Here is a 25,249-nt window from a genome sequence, read left to right as displayed (position 1 = left end):
GTGGCCTCTCCTGTTGCGGAGCACAGGCTCCGGACGCGCAGGCTCAGCGGCCATGGCTCACGGGCCCAGCCGCTCCGCGGCATGTGGGATCTTCCCGGACCGGGGCACGAACCCGTGTCCCCCACATGGGCAGGCAGACTCTCAACCACTGCATCACCAGGGAAGCCCTAGGTGGTTTAATTTGATATTAGCTAATATGATACTGTACGTTTTTTCCCCATTATTTCCCATTTATATGTTTTGGTGTTTTTTACTCCCCTCACACCTTCACAGGGGCCAAATGGGGTGTCATATTCAGAGCTAATGCTTATTGAATGCAAACATCATCTTAAGGGGAGAGTGGAGAGTTGAAATTTGAATTCATTTAGTTCAAAATATATATTTAGTATTGATAGTATGTTGAGACATGAGGATTAATAAAATGTGGCCTATATTTTTGAAGATCTGGAAATGAATACCCTCTGCTATTTCAGTGTTACCCCAAAAATACAAAAAAATAAGGAAAGAAAAGAAGGCAGTTAACATTCCCTGGGGAACCCCTCTATGTGGTAGAAGCTTTATGTATTATTTCACTTTAGTGTCACAACAACCCTATGAATTAGTCATGACAATCCCCACTTTAAAGATGAAGGAACTCTGACTCAGAGATGCTAAGTAACTTGCACCCCATCACTCAGTCATCTTGTGACTGAGCTGGGACAGAAATCAGGTCTAACTCCAAAGCCAAGGTTTTTTATTCATCACAAGGTGATCTCCCAGTCAGTCAGCCCTTAGATCTTCTGAACTGGCTCACTTTTAGTGAAAGCCAGTGTCATACTCAAGACTAATTATTTGATATCCAGGCCCTGAATGACTTGGAGATAATATGGAGACAAACTTGGTCCCCCAGTGAAAGAACTTACCATCAAGTAACATCTTGGCTGCCATAGCAGTGGGTAACCCCACAGTTTTAGCCATAGCTGAAAAACCATTGACATCCCCGTAAACCACAAGATCAATAGTTTTATTTTCTAAATGTCCAGAAGGATGTCTGATTCCAAAGTTGTCTCTCATCACAATCATATCTTTCTCTCCAGGGCCTTAAAATAAATAAACATACAGTTTAAAATGTCACTATCATTACACCTCCAGTATCGTACTTCATCCCCCTGCACCTGCCCTTCTGCTCTCGTTTCCCTTCCCATTATGTATATCCTTAAACAATTATGTATACTGCTTTTTAGCCCAAAGAGCAAATTAAAAATTCAAGGAAATGATAACTCTAACCAGGTTCCTCTGTCTAGGTGGGTATCACTATAACCTGGTTACAGACATGAGGGTACTGCTGTAGAGGCCATCCCTGCTTCTCCCCAAAACGCTCCTTCAGCATTTCCTTAATGTGTCAAAAATTAACAGTAAAACTAATGATTTTTTCCTTTGCCATATTACCCAAGTTCACTCTTACTTAATAGTTCTCTTATTCTCCCCTCTGGAAAAATAGTCCAAGTGTTCTTTCCCCATTCCCACTGTGTAGCTCCCGCCCTTCAGTCTAATTCACTGGTTCTTATGATTCCTCTGCTGGGATGTTTAGCCAATAGCCCATGGCCTACCATAGGAAAGCTTCATGGCCAAATGCTTGGAGAGTGCATCCACGAGAGACTCTGCCCGAGGGACTTGTTCATCCCCAAGCAAGCCCAACCTGAGAAGGGCGAGAGATGGCTGCATTAGTTCAAGTCCTATACATATGCTCAGTTGGGAAGCAGAAGGGAACACTCACTGGATTTTATCTTGAAAGGGCAGAATCACAAGACGACAGTTCAAGTTGTAGGACTCTCAAGTTATTGTAAAATAATAATAATGAGAGTAATGTTTTAATCTTTAGAATCAGACTCTCCCAGGAGTGTTGCCTGGAGCTAGACCTGATGCATTGTAAGTACACACCGTTGCAAAGCTTTTCATGAGATTAATTTACAGGTTAGTTCTCCCACATGTAGGATACCCGCAGAATGGGCCACAGCCACATGAATAAGTGTTTTAAAGTAGTTAAAGGAAGACTGGGAGAATGTCCTACAGGAGAGAAAAAATATCCCACCTTTCTCAGGAACTGAGTAGTGAAGCTGCTCAAAAATAAGTATTTCCCAAGTTATAATTGCCATTGAATTTCTCACTTTACCTACTTTTTATCCCCACATGAACATGGTACGTGGTAATCTCTGTACAACAGGCCAACATTAGAGCAGCAAATTAATCAAAGACAACGTAAAATGTTTGCTTCTATCTTGACTTTTCTTTGACTAGAAAGCACTAAGTAATCATTGATCCAGTATTTTGCTCTAGGTTGACTGGTGGGTACCTACCATTCAACAGCCTCCAGCTGGGTATTGTCTCCTTCTAGTTTCTTAAAGACAGCTTCCTTAAGCACATCACACTTGGAGGAGGGTGAAATTCCCACTAGATCACAGAGGAGTTCTTTCTGGTTAGAAAAACAAAGATACAAATTCTAAGCTCCAAATAAAATAAAAAATGAGCTGAGAAATTATCCTATTAAGACATTGGACCTCAAAAGAACCTCAAATTTTAAATTAGAAATAATTAGAAATAGTAAATTGTGTCACACACATGTGCATACACCCATCTGCACATGCACACATCAATAAATGGGTATTTCAGAATGATATTTCAGCAAAAAGAGTCATGACACCAAATCAATACCAAAAAGGTGATACCATATTTACCAACACATTGACTACCTTTGCAGGTCCTCTCCATCACCTTATCCCTCATTATTCCTCACCGTCTAGAAGTCAATTTTGGCCAGGATAGAGTGAAAGGGGCTTATTGCTGTGGTTGCTAGTAGCAACTAGAGTTCTTTTGTAGGTTCAAGAAATGAGGAAAATTGTGCAGATAATAAAATCTCAAAGGACGAGCACTTAAACAGTGGTCACAGCTTTTTCTAATTTCTAAACAAGACTTTTTCCAGGCTCCCAAGGAAAATGTTATGCTCTAGATTAAGGATCAACAAACTAGTTCACAGGCCAAATTGAGCTCACCACCTGGTTTTGTAAATAAAAAGTTTTATTGGAACATAGCCATGCTCATTTGTTTACGAGCAGTCTGAACTGAGTAGCCTGACAGAGACCACATGACCCATAAAAGCCTAAAAAATTTACAATCTGGACTTTTACCAAAAAAAAAGTTTGCCAGCCCCTGTTCTAGACTGTAGCTACCAAGACAAGGGGACCAGCCCCAAGAATGCCTGCACCAACCTTCCCAATCAAACTGCCTCAAAATCAGATTCACTATGGATATTTATTCACTCCTGTCCAACAAGTAAATTTATGAAATCTGAAACTTAGATTGAAAAGACTCTCAGATACACAAAAGAACTGAATTTAAAAGCAACTGGCAGGCTTCCCTGGTGGCTCAGTGGTTGAGAATCTGCCTGCCAATGCAGGGGACACGGGTTCGAGCCCTGGTCTGGGAGGATCCCACGTGCCCCAGAGCAACTAGGCCCGTGAGCCACAACTACTGAGCCTGCGCGTCTGGAGCTTGTGCTCCGCAACAAGAGAGGCCGCAACAGTGAGAGGCCCGCGCACCGCGATGAAGAGTGGCCCCCGCTCGCCGCAACTGGAGAAAGCCCTCGCACAGAAACGAAGACCCAAAACAGCCAAAAATAATAAATTAATTAATTATTTTTTTTTAAAAAAGCAACTGGCTAACCAGAATACCCAAGATCCAAGTTTCTTTGGGACACTTAATGGGATTAGCAGTATTGATTCTTTTCTCTTTGTGATAAATTTCTAGCATTTCTATTGGAATATGGGCACATTAATTTAAGTTAAATGACCAGCTGGTAACAAGTTAATTCCTGGCAGTTAGTGGAAGCTCTAGATTTTAGTACAACACAGATATGGGCATAAACTCAGTAATTAAAAACTCAGATTACGCATGGTTACAAATGATCAAATAAAGGAACGAATGGGATTCGGGCGTTGGGAATCTAGTTCTGCGATACCACCAGGAGCTCTCCTGCTTTCTCAGTTTCAGGAGGCCCAAGCTTAACTCCTGTCATGGGGCCACCACTTAGACAAGCGGCAGAGCCCAGAGCACAGTGCAGAGAGCAAGCGCATCTCTGCTCAGGGCTGAGGGAGCTATCAAGTGGTAGAAGTTGTTGCAGGAAACGGGTCCCGAGAGTCAGCCTCCGTGTGCTCTCCATCCTCCCCAAACAATGAAGTTTGGAAAGGGGGGCTTTGGGGCTAGGACTTAACTTCCTGCACATAAGCCACAGAATGGGTTCTTTGCTGGTCCAAACCCACGTTCAAACCTGACCATTTCAGAAGGCATTTCTTTTTTCTTTTTTTTTTTTTTTTTGCGGTACGCGGGCCTCTCACTGTTGTGGCCTCTCACTGTTGTGGCCTCTCCCGCTGCAGAGCACAGGCTCCGGACGCACAGGCTCAGCAGCCATGGCTCACGGATCCAGCCGCTCCGCGGCATGTGGGATCTTCCCGGACCGGGGCACGAACCCGTGTCCCCTGCATCGGCAGGCGGACTCTCAACCACTGTGCCACCAGGGAAGCCCTCAGAAGGCATTTCTGAAGAGCAGCAGACAATGTATAATTCCGGAGTCACTCACCCAGGTGAGCGGATTGGCATCAGGTCGAAGGGCAGGAAATGCATCTCTGTTTATAAGACCCAATTTTACAAATCCATTCAAGGCTTTGGCATATCCCTGTAACAAGAGTTATTGAGCAATATATAAAAATTTGTTTTCAAAGAAAAACTTTTTTTAATTTTTTGAAAATAAGGACCTATTTTTGTAATTCATTCAGAAAATAGCCATTTGTACTGCTAGTATTGATGCAGCCACCCTCATGTTCAAACCAAAATCAGTAGTGTCACAATTCCACTGGTTTACACAAGAGCCCTTGCAAAACGTGGGTCTTTACTTTTGTTTCTGGGTAACATGCGAGTGGTGTTTTCTGACAGCATAAGGGAAAGTTTCATCTTGTGTTACATGCTCAGGTCAGCAGAATTGTATTTAACAGAATAGTTGTTCTCTCTCTTATAATGGAAGAAGGAGCTTGTAAGAATATCTCCCAACGAAGATAATCCATCCTACTGATTAAGAGCCATTACCCTAACGTATATAAGGAGCAAGGGGCATCAGAGAGGTATTTCTAAAATGCCATCACTCTGATAAAAACTCCTCACATGTCCTTCATTCTCTACAGGACAGGCCGAGGTTCTTGGCACTGTTATGTAGAACCCATCCCAATAAACCCCTCCAGCCTGACTCACTAATCATCCTTTCCACCACTCACCATCCTCCAAACAAGCTGCTGTGCTCTTCCAGAGACCTGGGGCTCGGTGCACACTGCTCCCATGCTTGGAACGTGGTAACCCCTCTTTCTCATCTATGAAATGTTTACTTTTCTCTTAAGACCCAGCTCAGCACACATACTGAGCTCCCTAGGTGAATGGGCACTCCCTTCTTCTCTGTATTCCTGTAGCATTTTGTACACACCTCTATGATGGCACTTAACACAATCTATGTAATTAATTGTCTATTCAGCTGCTGAACTGCAGGCGTAGAAAGTATGTGTATGTGTGTCCTTCATCCCCATGTCCTCACCCCATTATCCATCATTCCAATATGCTGAAAGAGAACAAATGACTGGATGAATAGATTCTGAATGAAGATGAAGTGAAGGAAGACCATAATGTATGTTCTCCTGTGAGCAAGTTACACTGGGGGCCGGGAGGGAGGGGGGATGGGAAAGCCAAAATAAGGAGATTTATAGCCACTGCAATTGAGAGACAGCAGGTGGGGGGAGGAGAAGAAGAAGAAGAAGAGAAGAAGGGCAGGAAATTATTTCAGGAAGCAGTAAAATTATTAAGATATAAAACAGTTCCTGTTGCCACTGGACGTTTCACAATTTAATGTGTGAATTCTCACGTCTGAACGGCTGTATTATTCACTGTCCAAAGTTACTAATTAAAGAATTAAAATTCATTTGCTCTAACCCAAGGTAAATATACTTCAAAGAGGAGAAGCAAAAAAGCAATACCCCGAGCCTGCTTCTAGGATCTGATGAATGCTGGGGATCCCTTCTTCCAACATCTCAAATACTGAGACACTTCTCAGCTATTTCTTCATCTCAGAAATAATTTTACGGTGACCTCTAGAAACGAATTTGTTACGTGTATTCATTTATCAGTAAGTACTTAGCAAAGTGCTGCTATGTGTGAGACTTGTGCTAGGGGCTGAGGCCATAGAGGCGAAAAATGCAGTCCCTACCCATGAAGACACTAGTCCAGGAGAAGGGTCAGATAAGTCCAACAAATAAGGCCTGGCACATAGTGAGCAAAACCACAACCACTGAGGACTACGATACACTGGGCTATCGCAGGTGCTACGACAGAGGTAACCGCCGAGCTGTGGGCGCACAAGGAGGGGAACTCACGTAGATGTCGGGGAGGGGAGTCAAGGAGAGGAATTAAGAAAGATCCTGTAAGGTGATACAAGCTGGGTCTGGAAGGACTCAGGTGACAGGCAGGTGCAGGAGAGAAGTCAAGGTCTCCCTGTCATACTTGGGTGACAGGGTCTCATCTCTAACGCTGGAAAGAATCTTCAGGTTACTGAAGGGTTGCTGACATTGCTCGGGACATGAACTCTGTGACATCTTCCATCCTCTGGGGTTCTGTGGGGATGGCTCTCATCCATGCACATCCTTGAGAGCTTTAGTTAATTCTTAAATCTCTTAAAATCCTCTATTTCTGGGTCTATATGTTTGGCAGGAGCCTAAATCTATTAGAAAATCCTAATTCCTGAAACCCCTGGGGAAAAGAAACAGAATCAAGAATCTGCTAGATCTGAGGACAGCATGGCTGCAATTCACACTAGAATTTCTGCTGTGCTTGAAGGCTTGTGAAGCATCCATGGTTCCTCGATCTCCTTAGGATGTTATCACTGACAATTCATTTAATTCCTAGACAATGAGGACATCACATTCATGAGAGCACAGGTACCACGGAATCTCACAGGGCGTCAAGATCTGAAATCAGGTCTCTAATTTTTAGAGATCCATGTATTTTAGATACGCTGGTTGTAGTGGGTTGAGTAGTGTATCCCTCATAACTCATGGCCACTCAGAACCTCAGAGTATGACCTTATGTGGCTCTTTGCAAATATAATTAGTTAAGGACCTCAGTATGAAGCGACCTATATTTGGGGTCCTAAATCCAGTGCCTGGTGTCCTGATAAGAGAGGAGAGGACACAGTGATATAAACAAGAGAAAGTGGTATGAGGATGGAGACAAAGAGATGGGACCAGTATGTCTACAAGTTAAAAAACATCAACAATCACCAGCAACCACCAGAAGTGAGGCGAGAGTGGCAAGGGACAGTTTCTCCCTCGACACCTCCAGAAGGCTTGCCCTGCCCACACTTTGATTTCAGACTGTGACCTCCTGGATGGCGAGAGGATAAATTTCTGTCGTTTTAAGTTTGTAGTAATTTATTATAACCACCCTAGGAAACAATTACACTGATTGTCTTAATCTGATCACACTTGTAACTACTCTTTTGTGATTACAAAACGTGTGCTGGAATCTCTGCAACGGCGGTGCTTCCTGGGTCCCGCGGCGTCTTCCCTGGCGAATCAGGCGTGGCTGGCTGCTGGGCAAAAATCAGACCCGCCTCTGTCCCATCACCCACGACGGAAACCCTCCAAGAAAAAGTGGTCCCAGACGCGTGTGCCTGAGGATTCCGCACGAAAGAGGTGCCCAAAATGAAGACCCTGACGCGCCCGGGGCTGGCAGTGTGTTTTGCGCTCACCAGCACGTGCACCAGCTTGCCGCTCGTGTACAGCGGCCTTGGCGGCCAGAAGGAGCAGCCCCCGCAGCAGCAGCCGGCAGCGGCGACCGGCAGCGCGCAGCGGCCCGCAGAGAGCAGCCCCCTGCCGCGCCCCGAGGCCTCCGCGCCACCGCGGCCACTGCACGGATACCTTGGCGTGGCGGACCACAAGGAAGATCTCCAATACTTGGCTCAGCACTGGCTGGTTCACAGTGACGATTGCCCTGGAGCTCCGCGACAGGACCAATGTTTATGGCATGGATCCCCAAGACTAATGCAGGGATCCCAATCACCCTTCAGTACCTTATCCCTATTATGAACCTTCTGGACCTGATGAATGTGCAATGCACCTCTCCCGTGAGTGAGGACGGAAGGGTAGTCATCACCGCTTTATCACAGAGAAAAGAGCCATAAGGACTGCGCGCGGGGCTTCCCTGGTGGCGCAGTGGTTGAGAGTCCGCCTGCGGATGCAGGGGACGCGGGTTCATGCCCTATCCGTGAAGATCCCACATGCCGCGGAGCGGCTGGGCCCGTGAGCCATGGCCGCTGAGCCTGCGCGCCCGGAGCCTGTGCTCCGCAACGAGAAAGAACTGGGCACAGACATTAAATTTTCACTTTTCTCAACCAGACCGGAAACCAGAATCGCTTGCTAGAAGTCATCCTGAGAACAAACCTGTGTTCTGAGGAAAGTGTGTGGCCAGACTGAAATCCCAAGTACCCTCTGTATCAGACATCGGGCCCCTGAACTTCCTGAATCACCAGACATGGAAGAGGAACAGAATTGGTCGCAGGGATAGCTTTACTCCTCAAGAAGTGCCATGTACAGATGCCTCTGAGGCCTGACTACAAAGCAGTGCAGCTGGTTTACAAGGGAAAAATTCCAGAACTAATACACCCTAATGAGTGCTGTCCCTTTCAAGAGGGGTGACCTTAGGACCTGAACACTCATTTCAATGATGCTGCCATGGCTAAAAACATTTTGGATCTCTTTAAGTATTGCCTTTGAAACTGAGACATGAGCAACTCAACATTACTTGTATTCCTTTGTAGAAATATCACGTTAAGAGTCATTTTTCTATCAAATTGTATCCTAACCTGAACCTTTGTCATCTGTTGGACTGTGTGGTTTGTAAAAAGCAGCCTTGAAAGTATGGACATGATTTCTGAAGAGTACATCTTTACTAAAACTAAAAATAGAATTACCATATGACCCAGCAATCCCACTCCTGGGCATATACCCAGAGAAAAGACATATGCACCCCAATGTTTATTGTAGCACTATTTACAATAACCAGGTCATGGAAGCAACCTAAATGCCCATTGACAGACGAATGGATAAAGAAGATGTGGTACATATATACAATGGAATATAACTCAGCCATAAAAACGTACAAAATTGGGTCATTTGTAGAGATGTGGATGGACCTAGAGACTGTCATACAGAATGAAGTAAGTCAGAAAGAGAAAAACAAATATCGTGTATTAATGCATATATGTGGAATCTAGAAAAATGGTACAGATAAACTGGTTTGCAAGGCAGAAATAGAGACACAGATGTAGAGAACAAACATATGGACACCAAGGGAGGAAAGCGGGGAGTTGGGGGGATGAACTGAGAGATTGAGATTGACATGTATACACTAATATGTATAAAATAGATAACTAATAGGAACGTGCTGTATAAAAATAAATAAATAAAACTTAAGAAAAAGAGTACATCTTTACTGACTTTCAAAAGCAACTGCCCAATATTTATTTATTGAGAGTTTTTTAGTGTGCTCTAGGTCAGTATTTTTATAGATTATGATTATGTGGTAATTTATCCTTCCTAGTTCTTTAATCCTGAATGATGGTTGGAAAAGGCCCGGAACAGGGAGATGAGTTGCCATGTTCACAGTGGTCATTGTTAGCATGTGATGGTATTTGGCTTGGAAATGTTGCGTTGCATTTTTTGAACCCTCAGGCTTCAAGAACAGCTATGACATTTTCCAAAGTGCAGAAATGCTCCAAATGACAAAATTGAAAACCAAAAACTTTGTCGTTCAGACAAAAAAGATATCAACAAGAGAAACTTAAAGACAATTTGCTTTAGTAATAATTGATGTAGGTCACTTCACTTAAGCCCTAGTTTCCTCTTCTGCAGAATGATATCACTGTACCAGAGGACCTCTTAAGTTTCATTCCAGATCTGAAATTCTCTCAACAAGCCTCTCGTTGACCCACGTAAGGACTTTGCACTTGGAATGATGGAGCACCCACAGTAGCAGGAGCCTTATTTTAGGGGGTCTTTTATATCCCCCTACTACCTATCCCCCTCTTGTGGTTAAAAGCATACCTCCTCCCCAGACCCCATTGGCAGAAATCCATCCCCTGCTTCTCTGGTGCTTCTTGCACCAAAAAGAGTTGGCGGAGGAGAGAATTTTCATGCTTTTCCTTGGTGACAAGAATGAGGAACTGCACTTCTATGAGTTTTTGAGGAGAAGAGAATATAAGGAGATTCCCCATTATACTGCTCATTTGTCCTATGAACTATTCAGATTCACTCACTGCAAATCTTACATTATGTTCACTGCCATTCCTTGGTGTTCAGGAGTATAAAGGACTTATTTTACTTAGAACCAAGATCAAATAGTATGAAAGATTTTCATTTATGCAAGTAACATTGTCATCTTGCCAGCCCTGTGAAACAGGGGATGCAGCCAATGCTTGAAGGAAGAGCTGAGAGGTGAAGAGACTATGCCAGTGAGGTCACAACCCTCAAACCTCAGTACACCTGAAGCTGACGCTTCACCTGACCCCCCTTCTCCTGAGTCAAAAATTCCCTTTTTGCCCCAGCCACTTTGAGTTGTCTCCTGAAATAGTCAATCAAAAGAGCCCTGAGGGGGGAGAGCAGCTCGGGGCTCTGTGACCACCTAGAGCAGTGGGATAGTGAGGGTGGGAGGCAGACGCAAGAGGAAGGGGATATGGGGATATATGTATATGTATAGCTGATTCAGTTTGTTATAAAGCAGAAACTAACACGCCATTGTAAAGCAATTACACTCCAATAAAGAAGTTTAAAAAAACCCAATTTTTAAGTAAAATATTTACATATAGAGTAAAAAAAAGAAAGAAAGAAAAGAGCCCTGAGAAAAAAGATGCCAATCTGGTTTGTTTTTTTTGTTTTTTATACATTACAAAATGATCACAATGATAAGTCAATTACCATCTGTCACCATACAACGATACTACATTATTATTGACTACATTTCATACCTGTGACATGTACATTTCATACCTGACTCATTCATTTTGTAACTGGAAATTTGTACCTCTTAATAGCCCTCACCTATTTCCCCTTCCCTCTGGAAGCTACCTGTTTATTCTGTGTATCTATGACTTTGTTTTTTTCTTTTTTAACATATGTTCATTTATTTTGTTTTTAAATTCCACATATAAGTGAAATCATATGGTTTTTGTCTTTCTCTGACTTATTTCATTTAGCATAACACCCTCCACGTCCATCCATGTTGTTGCAAATGACAAGAGTTCATTCTTTTTTACAACTGATAGTCCACTGTGTGTGTGTGTGTGTGTGTGTGTGTGTGTGTGTGTACGTACATACCACATCATCTTTATCCATTTGTCTATTGATGGGCACTTAGCTTGCTTCCTTATCTTGGTTATTGTAAATAGTAAGCATAGGGGTGCCAGTCTGGTTTATCATCTTAATTATTTCAATTATGAAGAAAAATTAAGTGTTCACATCACTTATATCAAAACAGGCAACAAGATCATCTCAGATACAGCCACTTACCTTGTACCTCAGCGTCCCCCGTAATAAAGTGTGAGCAGACGGAATGCCATAAATCTCAGCATATTTGGTACTGTCTCTGTTAGGATAACTTTCCAAATTTAATCCAGGGAAATAATCCATAGGAGTAACCGAATCCAGAAAGGAGACACCCCCTACCACATTCACAACCTGAGGAACATTGAAAAGGCACACATGGGGTTAAGAAAGTGTATTCCTCTTTGGATTTACCTGCATTAGTTTCATAAGAAAGAAATCCAGGTTTTACAAGAAAGCAATAGGGGATTTGAAAAACAAAATTTAATAAAACTACACTAATCAACATCCCATATTCAAGCTGCTCTACTAATATCATAATTCACAAGGCCATTGTTCTCCCAAGCTTTAAAATCTGACTTAAAGCATTTCATTTTTTACTCAGATCTTGTTTCTGATTTTTCCTTGCCCCTGGATGAGATGGCACTGGATTATGTCTCAGTAGAGTTTTGTTTTGTTTTGAAATAAACAATACGCTATAAGCAACAGATACTCAAAGTGGCTTCTGTGCTCACACAGCAATGGCCGCATTCTTATTCTGTTCTTTCTCTTCACTCCCATCCCCCTTCTTGAATGCTAGCTACATCAGGCACCAGTCTTGCACATCCGTTCACACAGCTAGCATTTACGGACCACCTGCTATGTGTGTGCCAGGATCACACCTGGGAATAAGGACAGTGATGAATAAGATTCAACTCCTGCCTCCGTGCAACCCTTTGTTCATTGAACAAACCTTTACTTAATGTCTACCAAGACCCAGGAGCTAAAGTGCTTCAGCCTGGACTGGTCAACCAACATGTGTATCTTGGGAAATGGAGTGGGGGAGATGCCTTCTCACAAGGACAATGCAATGAACATACAGTGAAACTCAAAAATATATATATACTACCTCCTGATCTTACTGCCTCTGAGAAGTTATGTCACCGATTCCCAAGCTCTTCTGATTTCTCAGTAATCCTCGTTCCTACGTCTCTGCCCCCATCATACACAATCAAAATGCAGTGAAGCATTTTTTCCCGTTAATTTTGATTAAAGGGCTAAATTTTTCTTTCAGTTTGTGAGGTTGATGATCATCCTTGAGATCATGGAAAACATTCTGGAGTAATAAAATCAGGGCTGAGAATCCTGGTGGAACTAGACTTTTTGTCCTGCTTGCACCACTGGAAACAATCTCTGACCACATCTAAAAGCTGCACGAAGAAACACCGCACAAGGGAGCTGGTGACGTACCTTCTGGTGGGGTCTGAGCAATTTGCTCAAAGGAGTCTTCGGCTAAACTTAATGATTCACAGGGTTTATTTGTAGGGAGGTTCTGCGTATGTCTTGGTATGAAAGGGAAAATGGAAAGGTATGTATATGTATAGCTGAAGCCCCAGAAGGAAATGGGCAGTGCTGACCACAGAGTCATGCCTGGAGAGGCCTCCGCAGTCAAAGGCTCACTTTGAAGAGCACCAAGGACCATCAAAAATCCCAAGAGTGAGGGGCTTCCCTGGTGGCGCAGTGGTTGGCGGTCCACCTGCCGATGCAGGGGACACGGGTTCGTGCCCCGGTCCGGGAGGATCCCACATGCCGCGGAGCGGCTGGGCCCGTGAGCCATGGCCGCTGAGCCTGCGCGTCCGGAGCCTGTGCTCTGCAACGGGAGAGGCCACAGCGGTGAGAGGTCCGCGTATAGCAAAAAACAAAACAAAACAAAACAAAAAAATCCCAAGAGTGGGAATCAGCAGGAAGTGAGGAATGCTTTTCATTTAAGTTTCTTGTCAAACTCTTCTGAACTTCACAGTAAACATTTCCTGAAGAGCCATTTCTGTACTTTTTCTTTGAAACAAATTTCTTCCATCAGGATTCTAAATTTTTTTAAAAAGTCTAATAAAGAGGCAAATGTTTACTTTTAGGGTCTTCCCACCTATCTCTCTTCTACAACCTATGGCAATTCTAAAGTTTGGTTTACTTGTTTGCAGGTTAGGGATTTTTAAAGAAAAATTCAATAAAGACCACTATATCCCAGCACTGTACTGATCAGAAATAAATCAGCTGGTTCCTAAGTCTATCATGAGATCCTTGTAAAGAAAACAGGGAAAATACAAGCTGAATGGTAATGATCCATTTAGAGGCTGATGGCTGCTGAAGGAACTTGACCCCCAAATTACTAGGTCATCTGATATCAATTCAGACTTGTATTTCTAGTGTCCTATCATGGGATTCATTAATAAGCCCCGCCCTATATGACAGATAAGAAAGAGAGGCATATTTTTCCATTTGGCAGAGAATATGCATTTTTTTTCTGACTCAACCATGATTCCATCCAAGACCCACTCCCAGCAGAAACAGTGGCTCGTTACTCGCTGCTGGTGCAGACTGCTCTAAGTGTGACTCTTCCCCACACATGCGCCCACACCCACACGTCCCCCAACCACTGAGAACCACTGACAATAAGCTGGATTACTAAACCAACAAGACATTTAACACAGGCAATATACAGACAAGCATTTATGAGGGCCCACTGTGTGCCAGGTGCCTTATATACATTACCTTTAATCCACGCAATAAACCACTTTTCAGAGGTAAAAACTCAGGCTGATAGAGTCACCCAGGGGCAGATTTAAACCCATGTCTATTTGACTCCAGTGTCCGTGTTCTTTCTACTATACCATACCGTCCCCTTAATTGTGCTCATCTGTGGATCAGTAGTTTGAAAAGGATATTAATTGACTAGGTACAGCATTCCTGATCATGCCACCAGTGATGCACCTGAAAATTGAGTTAAGAATGGCTGTAGGTGGGCTTCCCTGGTGGCGCAGTGGTTAAGAATCCACCTGCCAATGCAGGGGACACTGGTTCGAGCCCTGGTCCGGGAAGATCCCACATACCGCGGAGCAACTAAGCCCGTGTGCCACAACTACTGAGCCTGCGATCTATAGCCCGCGAGCCACAACTACTGAAGCCCGTGAGCCACAACTACTGAAGCCTGCGCAACTAGAGCCCATGCTCCGCAACAAGAGAAGTCACTGCAATGAGAAGCCTGTGCACTGCAGTGAAGAGTAGCCCCCACTTGCCGCAACTAGAGAAAGCCCGCGTGCAGCAACAAAGACCCAGCATAGCCAAAAATAATAAATAAAATAAATTAAAAATATAAAAGAATGGCTGCAGGCAATAGAGAGCAGCAGCTACAGAGGGAAGGCTGGGTGCTACAGTCAAGGGAGGGGAAGGCAATAGGAAGAGAGCCAGAAAACCTATCTCAAATCTGTGTTTGCAGAGCGAGCACGATCCTTACTTAGTGTATTTGTTTAGCTTGGGAGTGGCTTGGGATAGGAAGCTGAAGGAGATGATGGCGAAGGTCTGCCATGTCACCCCCAGGTGTCACCAATGTCCCACCACCCATGGAGGGAACAGAACTCAGAGAAGACACAGTCACTGTCTCCAAACATGTGGAAGGAAATCAGATGCATTAGAAACAGGATTAGAAGTTAGAAGTTAGCAGTAGTACCAGAGGTAGATCATGTCCTACATCCTTGCAGTTATTTCCAATGAAATACATCCTAATTCCTAGACCACTGCCTGAGTTGCTGGAAAAGTTTAACGTTTCAACTTAAAAGCAGAAGCCAGGGGCTTCCCTGGTGGCGCAGTGGTTGAGAGTCCGCCTGCCGATGCAGGGGACATGGTTCGTGCCCCGGTCTGGGAAGATCCCACATGCCGTGGAGCGGCTGGGCCCGTGAGCCATGGCCACTGAGCCTGCGCGTCCGGAGCCTGTGCTCCACAACGGGAGAGGCCACAACAATGAGAGATCCACGTACCCCCCCCAAAAAAAAAAAAAAGCAGAAGCCAGAGAAGTCACCTGGTTCCCCCGTGATGATTCTGTGTATTACATAAGGCCTGCTCCATGGTGGAGGGTGATGGTGACAGAGGCAATGGAGGAACAAGAGAGGTTTTGAGATGTTTAACAATCTGGGTTAGGAGACAGACCGACACACTTGAATTACTGAGTGAATAATACAGCATCCAGAAAAAGTGGTAGACACAGACAACCAAAGTGTGGGAGTTCAGACAAAAGAATAGTGAACAGGGGCTGGAGTGGTCAGGAAGAGCTGCGTCCACAAGAGGAGACCTTGAAAAAAGTATGATTTTAGCAAAGAGAAGAAAAGCATCGTGTTTTCTCTTGGTGTCCTCCACAGTGTCAGGGAGATGCAAACAGCACTCCTCTTTTACAAAAGGAGTTCAGGATAAAAGGGATAAACTTCAAATTCAACAAATACAACTTTTGCTGCCTGAAAATAACCTCTTGCTTTTCCTGAGCTCCTACCACCATTAATTTCTTTATGCAGCTGATGTTTGCTAGGGGCTTACGACATGCCCAAAGATCTGCTGTGTGGCAGATTGTAATCTATATGGCCTCACTGAGCCCTACTGCAAGACCCCTGCAAGGCTGGTGTGATTATGCTTATCTTCAGGCAAGGAGCTCAAAGCTCAGAGAGATGAAATGACTGTTCTAGTGCCGCCCAGCCAGCAATGGCAGAGCTAGAGGACCAAGTCAGACACACCGGTATCAGGTTCCATGCTCTTTCTGTTGCACATTGCATTCCACTGACCTGCTCCTTGTTATCATCTTTATCTCTTTTTTTTTGCGGTACGCGGGCCTCTCACTGTTGTGGCCTCTCCCGTTACGGAGCACAGGCTCCGGACACACAGGCTCAGCGGCCATAGCTCACGGGCCCAGCCGCTCCGCGGCATGTGGGATCCTCCCGGACCGGGGCATGAACCCGCATCCCCTGCATCGGCAGGCGGACTCTCAACCACTGCGCCACCAGGGAAGCCCTCTTTATCTTTTATATGGCCTCCTGAGAATAAGCATTTTACCCAGCTGAAGCAAGAATTCTTCCTGCATTCACATGTGAGTTTATACCAACCATAGGCCAGTCTCTGTTCCATGACTGCAGAAGGTAGAAGGGGCAGTTGAAGAGGAGATCGGCAGTAGCATAGAAAAGGGCGTGTGTCTGGTAGAACGTGAGACTGAGACCCAAACCTTCATGGTTCTTAGAATTAGAGAACTAGATTGCCTGGCCTTTGGTGACACTGAGGGATGTCAGCACTTGGACCACAACTCAAGGGTTCTGTTTCATATCCTGAACCATGTGAATGTGTCTTTCCAGAATCAAGGTCAAGTGTCTTGCTTGTCCAGTAGTGTTTTCAGTGCAGCTGTGGTCCTCTGGTCACTAAGTCAGTCCATCTCAAATTCACCTGCACATTAGAACCATTTGGGAAGTTTTTAAAGATCCCTAAGCCCAAGCAAATCAGAATCTCTGGGGATGAGGCCCAGACATCAGGATTTTTTAAAGTGCCTTGGTGATTCCAGCGTTCAGCCAAGACCGTGAGCCGCTCACAGGTACAGAAGTCGATGGCTGACAATGACATTCACCTTAAGAAATTCTTTCAATTTACTCCGGTTTTTACACGAAATACATTTAGATCACAGATACACTGAGAACTTATAATATTGCTGCCAGGATAATCTTTGTTAAGACCCACATCTGATCAAGTAATTCAACACTCCCTGCAGAGCTGGGACTATGGTGAGGTGAGTGAGGTGCTTAGGGCACAAAATATAAAGAGGAACCCTTGGTCTAGTTATGTTTGTTCCTAAATGTGAGTCTTTCCTTACAATCAAGAGCATAAACCATGAAAGCAGACAGACGTGATTTGGACACTGCTGAGCACAGTCATGAGTGGCAGTGTCTCTGCCAGGCTGGCGCCTTCTTATCCCTCAAGGCTGAGCACATCTTCTCTTCCCTGTTAATTTTCCTCTCCCCGACCTCCTCACCAAGGTCAAGTCAAAAGTCAATTGAACCTAGGGGTAAGAGAGGAATAAAGACACAGACCTACTAGAGAACGGACTTGAGGATATGGGGAGGGGGAAGGGTGAGCTGTGACAAAGCGAGAGAGAGGCATGGACATATACACACTACCAAACGTAAGGTAGATAGCTAGTGGGAAGCAGCCACATAGCACAGCTCGGTGCTTTGTGACCGCCTGGAGGGGTGGGATAGGGAGGGTGGGAGGGAGGGAGACACAAGAGGGAAGAGATATGGGAACATATGTACATGTATAACTGATTCACTTTGTTATAAAGCAGAAACTAACACACCATTGTAAAGCAATTATACCCCAATAAAGATGTTAAAAAAAAAAAAGTCAATTGGCCTCTCATCTGCATCGCTGTGGCACTTTAGCATACTTTGGAACTTCTCTCATTGAATTATACCTATTTATTCTACTGTCTGCCTTTCCTGCCATGAAGCGATCTGGTAAAAGAGGGGGAAAAAAGGCTTTAGAGTTAGACCTGGGTTTGAATCCCAGCTGCATGACTGTGAACATTCTCTTTGCGCCACAGTTTCCTTAGAGTACAATGATGAAAATAGTACTAAACTCAGAGCCCTCTTACGTTCTGCCACACAGCAGCTGGGAAGAAATCTTAGTTTCCTTCCTTGACCCATCACACCCTCCATTCCGAGAGCTATCCCCATTCTAGTTGTGAGTTCTCTGAGATCAGAAACTTCATTCAGCATGACAACCTTTAGTGCCTTGGCCCAAGTCTAGCACATAGTATGGACTCAGTAAATGTTTGTCAGGCTGAAATAAATTGCAAGATGACCAGTAGTTACGCACGCAGAGAAGTTAAGAAGTGAGTGTTTCAACGGCAGAAACAACTTGCAAGAGGGCAAAGAGGAAAGAATGAGCCTGGGCTTTGCTGGGAACCGTGAGGAGACCACACGGAATGGAACAGAAAACACACACTGGGAAACAGTGCAGGAGGAGAATGGAGAGCAAGCAGCACAGCCAGCGTTAAAGGGCGCTGGTATTGGGGAGAAAGTGTTTGGACTTTCTTAGGCAGTTACTGCAGGTTTGTATCTCTAAAGCTTTGATGATGAGCCTTCACCTTTCCATTGAGCAGGTAGGTGGCGGGCTGCATTATGTTCATCAAAACTCCCACTGGACTCCAGCTAAATTTGTATCTCAAAGGATTGTCTGAATGTTCGGGGGCTGGAAGGCCACCGCAGTAGGAAACATAAGATTCAATCTGTAAGATAAAGAATCAATAAATTAGGGAAATTAACAATTAGTTACGGAGAAGAATCTATCCAAATCTATCCGAGTAATTGAGTACACTGACACAAATAAGGTAAACTTGCTACAGTTTCTCCTTTCTTAAAGTTACAAAGGCTTTCAAAAATACATCCTTAAAGCCAAACACCATTTGGTGTTTGTCAGTTATATTTAGATTAAGTCAGTTATATTTATATATATATATGTGTGTGTGTTTACATATATATATAGTTTTTAATCATCTAGAGATTGTGGCTAACATTTTGCTCTGTTAAAAATCCAACCATTAGCTCAATTCTGCTTGGTCAGTGCCTCCTGACTTTTAATTCAAATTATATACTTCATTATAATTTGATTATATATGTATAATTATTAGTATTAATTAATATGTAATTAATATAAATATTAATTGATATGATATATAATTTAATTAATTTGATTCTATATTTGATTATATATATTACATATGTGTGTGTGTATATATATATATATATATATAAAATATATATAACCTGTTTTAGGTTATATATATATTAGGTTAGGTTAGGTTTAATATGAGTCATCACATTTTCATGTCCAATAGTTCTTTCTTATGTGTAAAAGATACTTTATATACCAACAGGTTGATAATATTACAAAGAATTTTTCCCACTTTTAAAAGTCAAACCGTATTATAGAATCTCCAAAGCAGTCTAAAATCTTTTATCAAACCAAAATATATATTATAGTAGCATCTATTTCTCTAAAAATCTATTGTTAAGGCTTGGACTTTTTTTTTACCATACAAATATTTCTGCAGTTTCAAAATTTTACTTGAAATTTCTAGTCAAAGTATGAGTTAGAATATAGCAGTTTCTTCTGAAAATAGACTAAAGACCCTAAATGTAACACCAGAAACCATGAAACTCCTAAAGGAAAACATAGGCAGAACACTCTTTGACACAAATTGCAGTAATGTTTTTTTGGATCTGTCTCCCAAAACAAAGGAAATAAAAGCAAAAATAAACAAATGGGACCTAATTAAACTTACAAGCTTTTGCACAGCAAAGGAAACTATCCACAAAGCAAAAAGACAATCTACTGAAAGGGAGAAAATATTTGCAAATAATATGACTGATAAGGGGTTAATATTCAAAATATAAGGGCTTCCCTGGTGGCGCAGTGGTTGAGAGTCCACCTGCCGATGCAGGGGACGCGGGTTCGTGCCCCGGTCCGGGAGGATCCCACATGCCGCAGAGCGGCTGGGCCCGTAAGCCATGGCCGCTGAGCCTGTGCATCTGGAGCCTGTGCTCCGCAACGGGAGAGGCTACAACAGTGAGAGGCCCGCGTACCGCCAAAAAAAAAAAAAAATATATATATATATATATATAAATACATATAAATAGCCATATAACTTAACATCAAAAAAACAAACAACCTGATTAAAAAATGGGCAGAAGACCTGAATAGACATTTTTCCAAAGAAGAAATGCAGATGGCCAACAGGCACATGAAAAGATGCTCAACATTGTTAATCATCAGGGGAATGCAAATCAAAACCACAGTGAGATATCACCTCACACCTGTCAGAGTGGCTGTCATCAATAAGAACACAAATAACAAATGTTGGTGAAGATGTGGAGAAAATGGAACCTTCATACACTGTTGGTGGGAATGTAAATTGGTGCAGCCACTGTGAAAAACAGCACAGAGGTTTCTCAAAAAACTAAAAATAGAACTACCACATGACCCAGCAATCCCACTCCTGGGTATATACCTGAAAAAAACAAAAACACTAATTCAAAAAGATACATGCACCCCAATGTTCATAGCAGCATTATTTACAATTGCCAAGATATGGAAGCAACCTAAGTGTCCATTAACAGATGAATGGATAAAGAAGATGTGGTACATATATACAATGGAATACTATTCAGCCATAAAAAAGAATGAAATTTTTCCATTTGCAACAACATGGATGGACTTGTAGGGTACTATGCTAAGTGAAATAAGCAGACAGAGAAAGGCAAATACTGTATGATATCACTTATATGTGGAATCTAAAAAATACAACGAACTAGTAAATACAGTAAAAAAGAAGCAGACTCACAGATACAGAGAACAAACTGGTGATTACCAATGGAGAGAGGGAAGTGAGGAGGGGTAGAGGATTAAGAGGTACAAACTATTAGGCATAAAATAAGCTACAAGGAATATATCCAACACAGGGAATATAGCCAACATTTAAAAATAATTATAAATGGAGTATAACCTTTAAAAAAAGAATACAGTAGTTTCTTTAATCAGAATTATAGAAAGAGTATTTCTGTACACAAAAATCGGGACCTCTTAATATTTTCCTAAATGGACCTTTGGGTGTCAGTTGGGCTCACCGTGGCTCCCACTTCTTTGGCCTTATCTATCGTTTCCATTGCCAACATATGATCAAGACCAGGGTCCAATCCCAATTCTCCAATGACTGTGATGCCAGCATCTTCCACACTGAAAGAGGTGGAAAGAGAAGGAAGGAAAATTTGGATAGAAAATAAAAACAATTCCATGGAGCTACTTTGTTGAAAACCTACAAAAACTTACCTCTTTTCTAATTCTTTTAGCACCGGGGTGATGTAGCTTGCAGTGATCATGTTAACCTTGCTTGCGATGCATGCCTTGGCCACAAGAGGATGCAATACATAAGGCAACAAGCTTAAAAACAGGAGAAACTAATCAGAAACTTTCTTTGCCAACTGTCCCTCCAATGTACCTTGAACTGCACTAAAGTGAAGATATCACACTGATTATTCTCTCAGAGATGATCGATGACTCCTTGAAGACTACAGAATAAATTCATCCTGTTATCATATTTAAAACTCGCCACAGTATGACCTTCACTTAACCTTTCTATTTTTCCTCCTTGCATCTCCTTCATAAACCATATATGGGGACCAAAGAAGCTATTGTAATTCTCCACTCACAGTCTTTACTTTTCCATTTGTGAACCTTTACTCTCACCGTGTCTTCCCCTTGAAATAGTCCCTCACCCAACCACCACCATCCAGATCATACCTTCCTTAAAGACATGTCTGAAAAGGTAAATCCTCCAAGAAGCTTTCCCAGATTGCCCCAAATCCAGATCTTCCTCTGTATGCACTCAGCTATCCTTTTGTAACATTTAATGGACTTTATTCTACTCATCCTTATATTTCTATGATTTTCTGTCTTGGGTCCCTTAGTAAAAGGTAACGTTGCTATTCTTTTTACCTCCACATCTCCTAAATGGCTATCGTTAAACTAAGTCAAAGTGACCCATATGTTACATTAAAGAGTACAGTCTAGGAAAGGCCAGGGGAAGAAATAAGTTTCAATGGTATTGTTAGGTGTAAAAGCTATCAAAACAGCTAAACGTCTATATGGTAAGCAAAAACTGAAACTGTACTCAAAACTCAACTTTGGGTCTTCTAAGAATCTGGCTCTGGTGTTTTACTTTGGTGCTGGGACTACACAATCACAAAAAAAATGAATTTCCATAAATTTACATATAAATGAGTATACTCATATTCTACCAAGAAATAACAAGCATCCTGTCAATCATTTAGTAATATTTAAGTTCTACTAGCTTATTGCCTATTTGGCAAAGCAATCTACACAGTACCAATGAAAATATAAATACAAACTTGTAAACATTATTACAGTATATCACTGTACTTGTTAAATTCCTCCTCATATTTTCTCTATTTCACATAAAACAGAACAATAAAACCTCCTCTCAAGCAGTTATTCCTCTTCAGGTTAATAGAACAGAGTATTGTTACTTAGACTTATTATCATGCAGAATAAAATTGGGTACATATTTTGCCAGTAACAATATGAAAGCCCTTGAGCTCTGTTTTTTGGCTTTTTTTTTTTTTTTAAAGAAGATGTTGTGGGTAGGAGTTTAGTCATTTATTTATTTATTTTTGCTGTGTTGGGTCTTCGTTTCTGTGCAAGGGCTTTCTCTAGTTGTGGCAAGCGGGGGCCACTCTTCATCGCGGTGCATGGGCCTCTCACTATCGCGGCTTCTCTTGTTGCGGAGCACAGGCTCCAGACGCGCGGGCTCAGTAGTTGTGGCTCACGGGCCTAGTTGCTCCGCGGCATGTGGGATCCTCCCAGACCAGGGCTCGAACCCGTGTCCCGTGCATTAGCAGGCAGACTCTCAACCACTGCGCCACCAGGGAAGCCCATGATTTTTGGCTTTTTTTTTTTTTTTTTGCGGTACGCGGGCCTCTCTCACTGTTGTGGCCTCTCCCGTTGCGGAGCACAGGCTCCAGACGCACAGGCTCAGCGGCCATGTCTCACGGGCCCAGCCGCTCCGCGGCATGTGGGATCCTCCCGGACCGGGGCACGAACCCGTGTCCCCTGCATCGGCAGGCGGACTCTCAACCACTGCGCCACCAGGGATGCCCTTTTTGGCTTTTTTAATCAAAAATAATTATTACTAAATATGGTAGCCCTTTAAAAGCCAATGAATGAAATACACTTGCAAAACTCTTAGTTGAAAAAGTATTAATAGAAAATGTTCAGTGGCAACATCTTAAAGGTTAGTGGGGATTTTTTGTCACATTCTCCACATTGAAAACCTGCCCGATAAAAATTTTATCCAGATCTAATAATATTTTTAAATTTGGTCATTATCAGCACCAACCTAATAATATGCTGAGAACTAGAACGACAGAACTTCCATTGATGGTGCCTATTTCAGACAAAGGGATTAGAGTTCATAATTCATTGTGTATGTAATATAGCAACTACTCAAGAGGACATAATTAACCCAAATAGTTGGAAATGCCACTTGTGAAAACATACACAAAATACACATCTAATTTTCAAAGTAATTTATCAAACTCAATTCCTACTTTGCATTAAATCGTTAAAAACCAGAACTGCAAAATAAAACCATGAGAATTTGACGTATTATAAAATTTTTGTGAAACATATTCTTCACTCATTTTACTTTGATAGTCCCTAACATTGTGTTTACATCAAAACATTCTTTCTCCAACTTAAAAAATGAAAAGCTATGTAAGAAACACTATAGGAATGTTTAACAGCATTTCCACTATTCACCACAGAAATTCAACCAACTGAGAAAAATGAAATATAAAACAGATTTTGCTCATGCTAAATCTTACTGCAGGTCACCAAGTCACAGAATTCTAAATTTTACACCTGTTAATAGATTATTATCGTGTCCATTATCTTGTCATATTTTGCTTCTGATTTTGTTCAAAATGTGTTTTGTTATGTTTTCTTTTTTTAATCAAAAAACAATGTTATGTTTAGGTACCTATGTGTGGCAAAACAAATTCTTTGTTTTATTCAGTAGGCTAGAATATTAAATTTTGAAGGACTTACTTTCATAATTATAACCTGACAGACAAGGTCTATTGGTTATTGATAAACTTTTGCTGAAAAATAATTAATTCACATTAAATTTTTATAAATTGAATAATGTTTTTAAGTGTCCAAAGTGAGCCTATATTAAGAGATAATGCAAAAGTTCCCACTTAGAATTACCTTTCTTTGTGTCTGCTTTCCAACACCCCCCCCCACTTTTTTTAAGGAGGAAATCACAGAACTTGCACAGAACTTGCAGAACTTCCTCCAAAGATACCATTTGAATCTGATCTAACTATGAAAGTGATCTAATTATGAAAAAGCAGGTTAACTTTCTTCCTTCCACCTTGGAAAAATTATATTCTAAGAATAAATGGCTTATTCTTATCACTTTGGTATTTTCAAGGTGAAGTATCTAGCCTTCATTTTGTAGCCCTGTATCTAGAGTTAGATCTGCAGTTGTATTAGATAGTAATGAATGATATATTTCAGGATATGTTCCTCTGCTAAGGCTAAAAATGGTCATAGGGCTAGAGAATCGACTCACTTTCATTTAAGTTTTGTAAGTCCAAAGGAAAAAATAGCCACCAAAATACGTCATTAGTGCCTCATGACCCAGCATTTCCACTTCTAGGTGAATACCCAACAGAAATGTGTGTAGATGGTAACCAAAAGACAAACGCTACATTGTTCATGGCAGCACTATTCATAATAGCCAAATTCTGGAAACAACCTAAACATTCATCAGCAGTCAAATGGATAATAATAGCATATTCACGGAATGGAATATTACACAGTAAAGAGAATAAACTACAGTTACAGACAACAACACAAATGACTCTCACAATCGCAATGCTGAAGAAAGAAGGCAGCCACAAATGAGGACATACTGAAAGATTCCGACTGTACAAACTGAAAACCAGCAGAAACGAATCTCTATGTTAGAAGCCAGGACAGTGCTTACCCTTGAAGGATGGGGCTGGTAATAAAAAGGGGCACAAGGAGCACTTCTTGGATACTATTAAATTCTGTTTCTGATGTGGATGATGGTTACACCATGTGTTCACTTTGTGAAAATTCTTTGAACTACAAACTTATGATTTGTGCACTTTCCTGGAGGCACATGTGAGTTTAAAAGT

General features: G+C 42.2%; 2 protein-coding genes across 2 annotated transcripts in view; one reads left to right on the top strand and one right to left on the bottom strand.

Annotated features, from left to right (window-relative positions):
- The window catches only part of AASS (aminoadipate-semialdehyde synthase), a 71,743-nt gene that overhangs the window by 3,287 nt on the left and 43,207 nt on the right, over positions 1 to 25,249 (bottom strand). Inside the window, exons 16-23 of the mRNA XM_032643902.1 lie at positions 21,333 to 21,443; positions 21,131 to 21,239; positions 18,592 to 18,732; positions 11,631 to 11,798; positions 4,613 to 4,708; positions 2,337 to 2,452; positions 1,590 to 1,678; positions 903 to 1,079 (exon numbers count right to left, since the gene is read on the bottom strand). Of these exons, the coding sequence (XP_032499793.1) occupies positions 903 to 1,079; positions 1,590 to 1,678; positions 2,337 to 2,452; positions 4,613 to 4,708; positions 11,631 to 11,798; positions 18,592 to 18,732; positions 21,131 to 21,239; positions 21,333 to 21,443 (1,007 nt within the window). The remainder of the gene's footprint in view (positions 1 to 902; positions 1,080 to 1,589; positions 1,679 to 2,336; positions 2,453 to 4,612; positions 4,709 to 11,630; positions 11,799 to 18,591; positions 18,733 to 21,130; positions 21,240 to 21,332; positions 21,444 to 25,249) is intronic.
- On the top strand, positions 7,770 to 8,153 carry LOC116759793 (alpha-N-acetylgalactosaminide alpha-2,6-sialyltransferase 5-like). Its single transcript, XM_032643903.1, has 2 exons — positions 7,770 to 8,004; positions 8,113 to 8,153. The coding sequence occupies exons 1-2, from the start codon at positions 7,770 to 7,772 to the stop codon at positions 8,151 to 8,153; spliced, it is 276 nt and encodes a 91-aa protein (XP_032499794.1).

Source organism: Phocoena sinus, chromosome 9 (assembly GCF_008692025.1).
Source record: "Phocoena sinus isolate mPhoSin1 chromosome 9, mPhoSin1.pri, whole genome shotgun sequence".
Lineage (NCBI taxonomy): Eukaryota > Metazoa > Chordata > Mammalia > Artiodactyla > Phocoenidae > Phocoena > Phocoena sinus.
This window is presented reverse-complemented; position numbering and strand designations above follow the sequence as displayed.

Bases quoted from the DNA above. Each gene is read 5' to 3' on its own strand.
- LOC116759793 (XM_032643903.1), top strand. From the start codon at position 7,770: ATGAAGACCCTGACGCGCCCGGGGCTGGCAGTGTGTTTTGCGCTCACC. The intron at 8,005-8,112 runs AGGAAGATCTCC...CAAGACTAATGC, and splicing joins CCTTGGCGTGGCGGACCACA to AGGGATCCCAATCACCCTTC.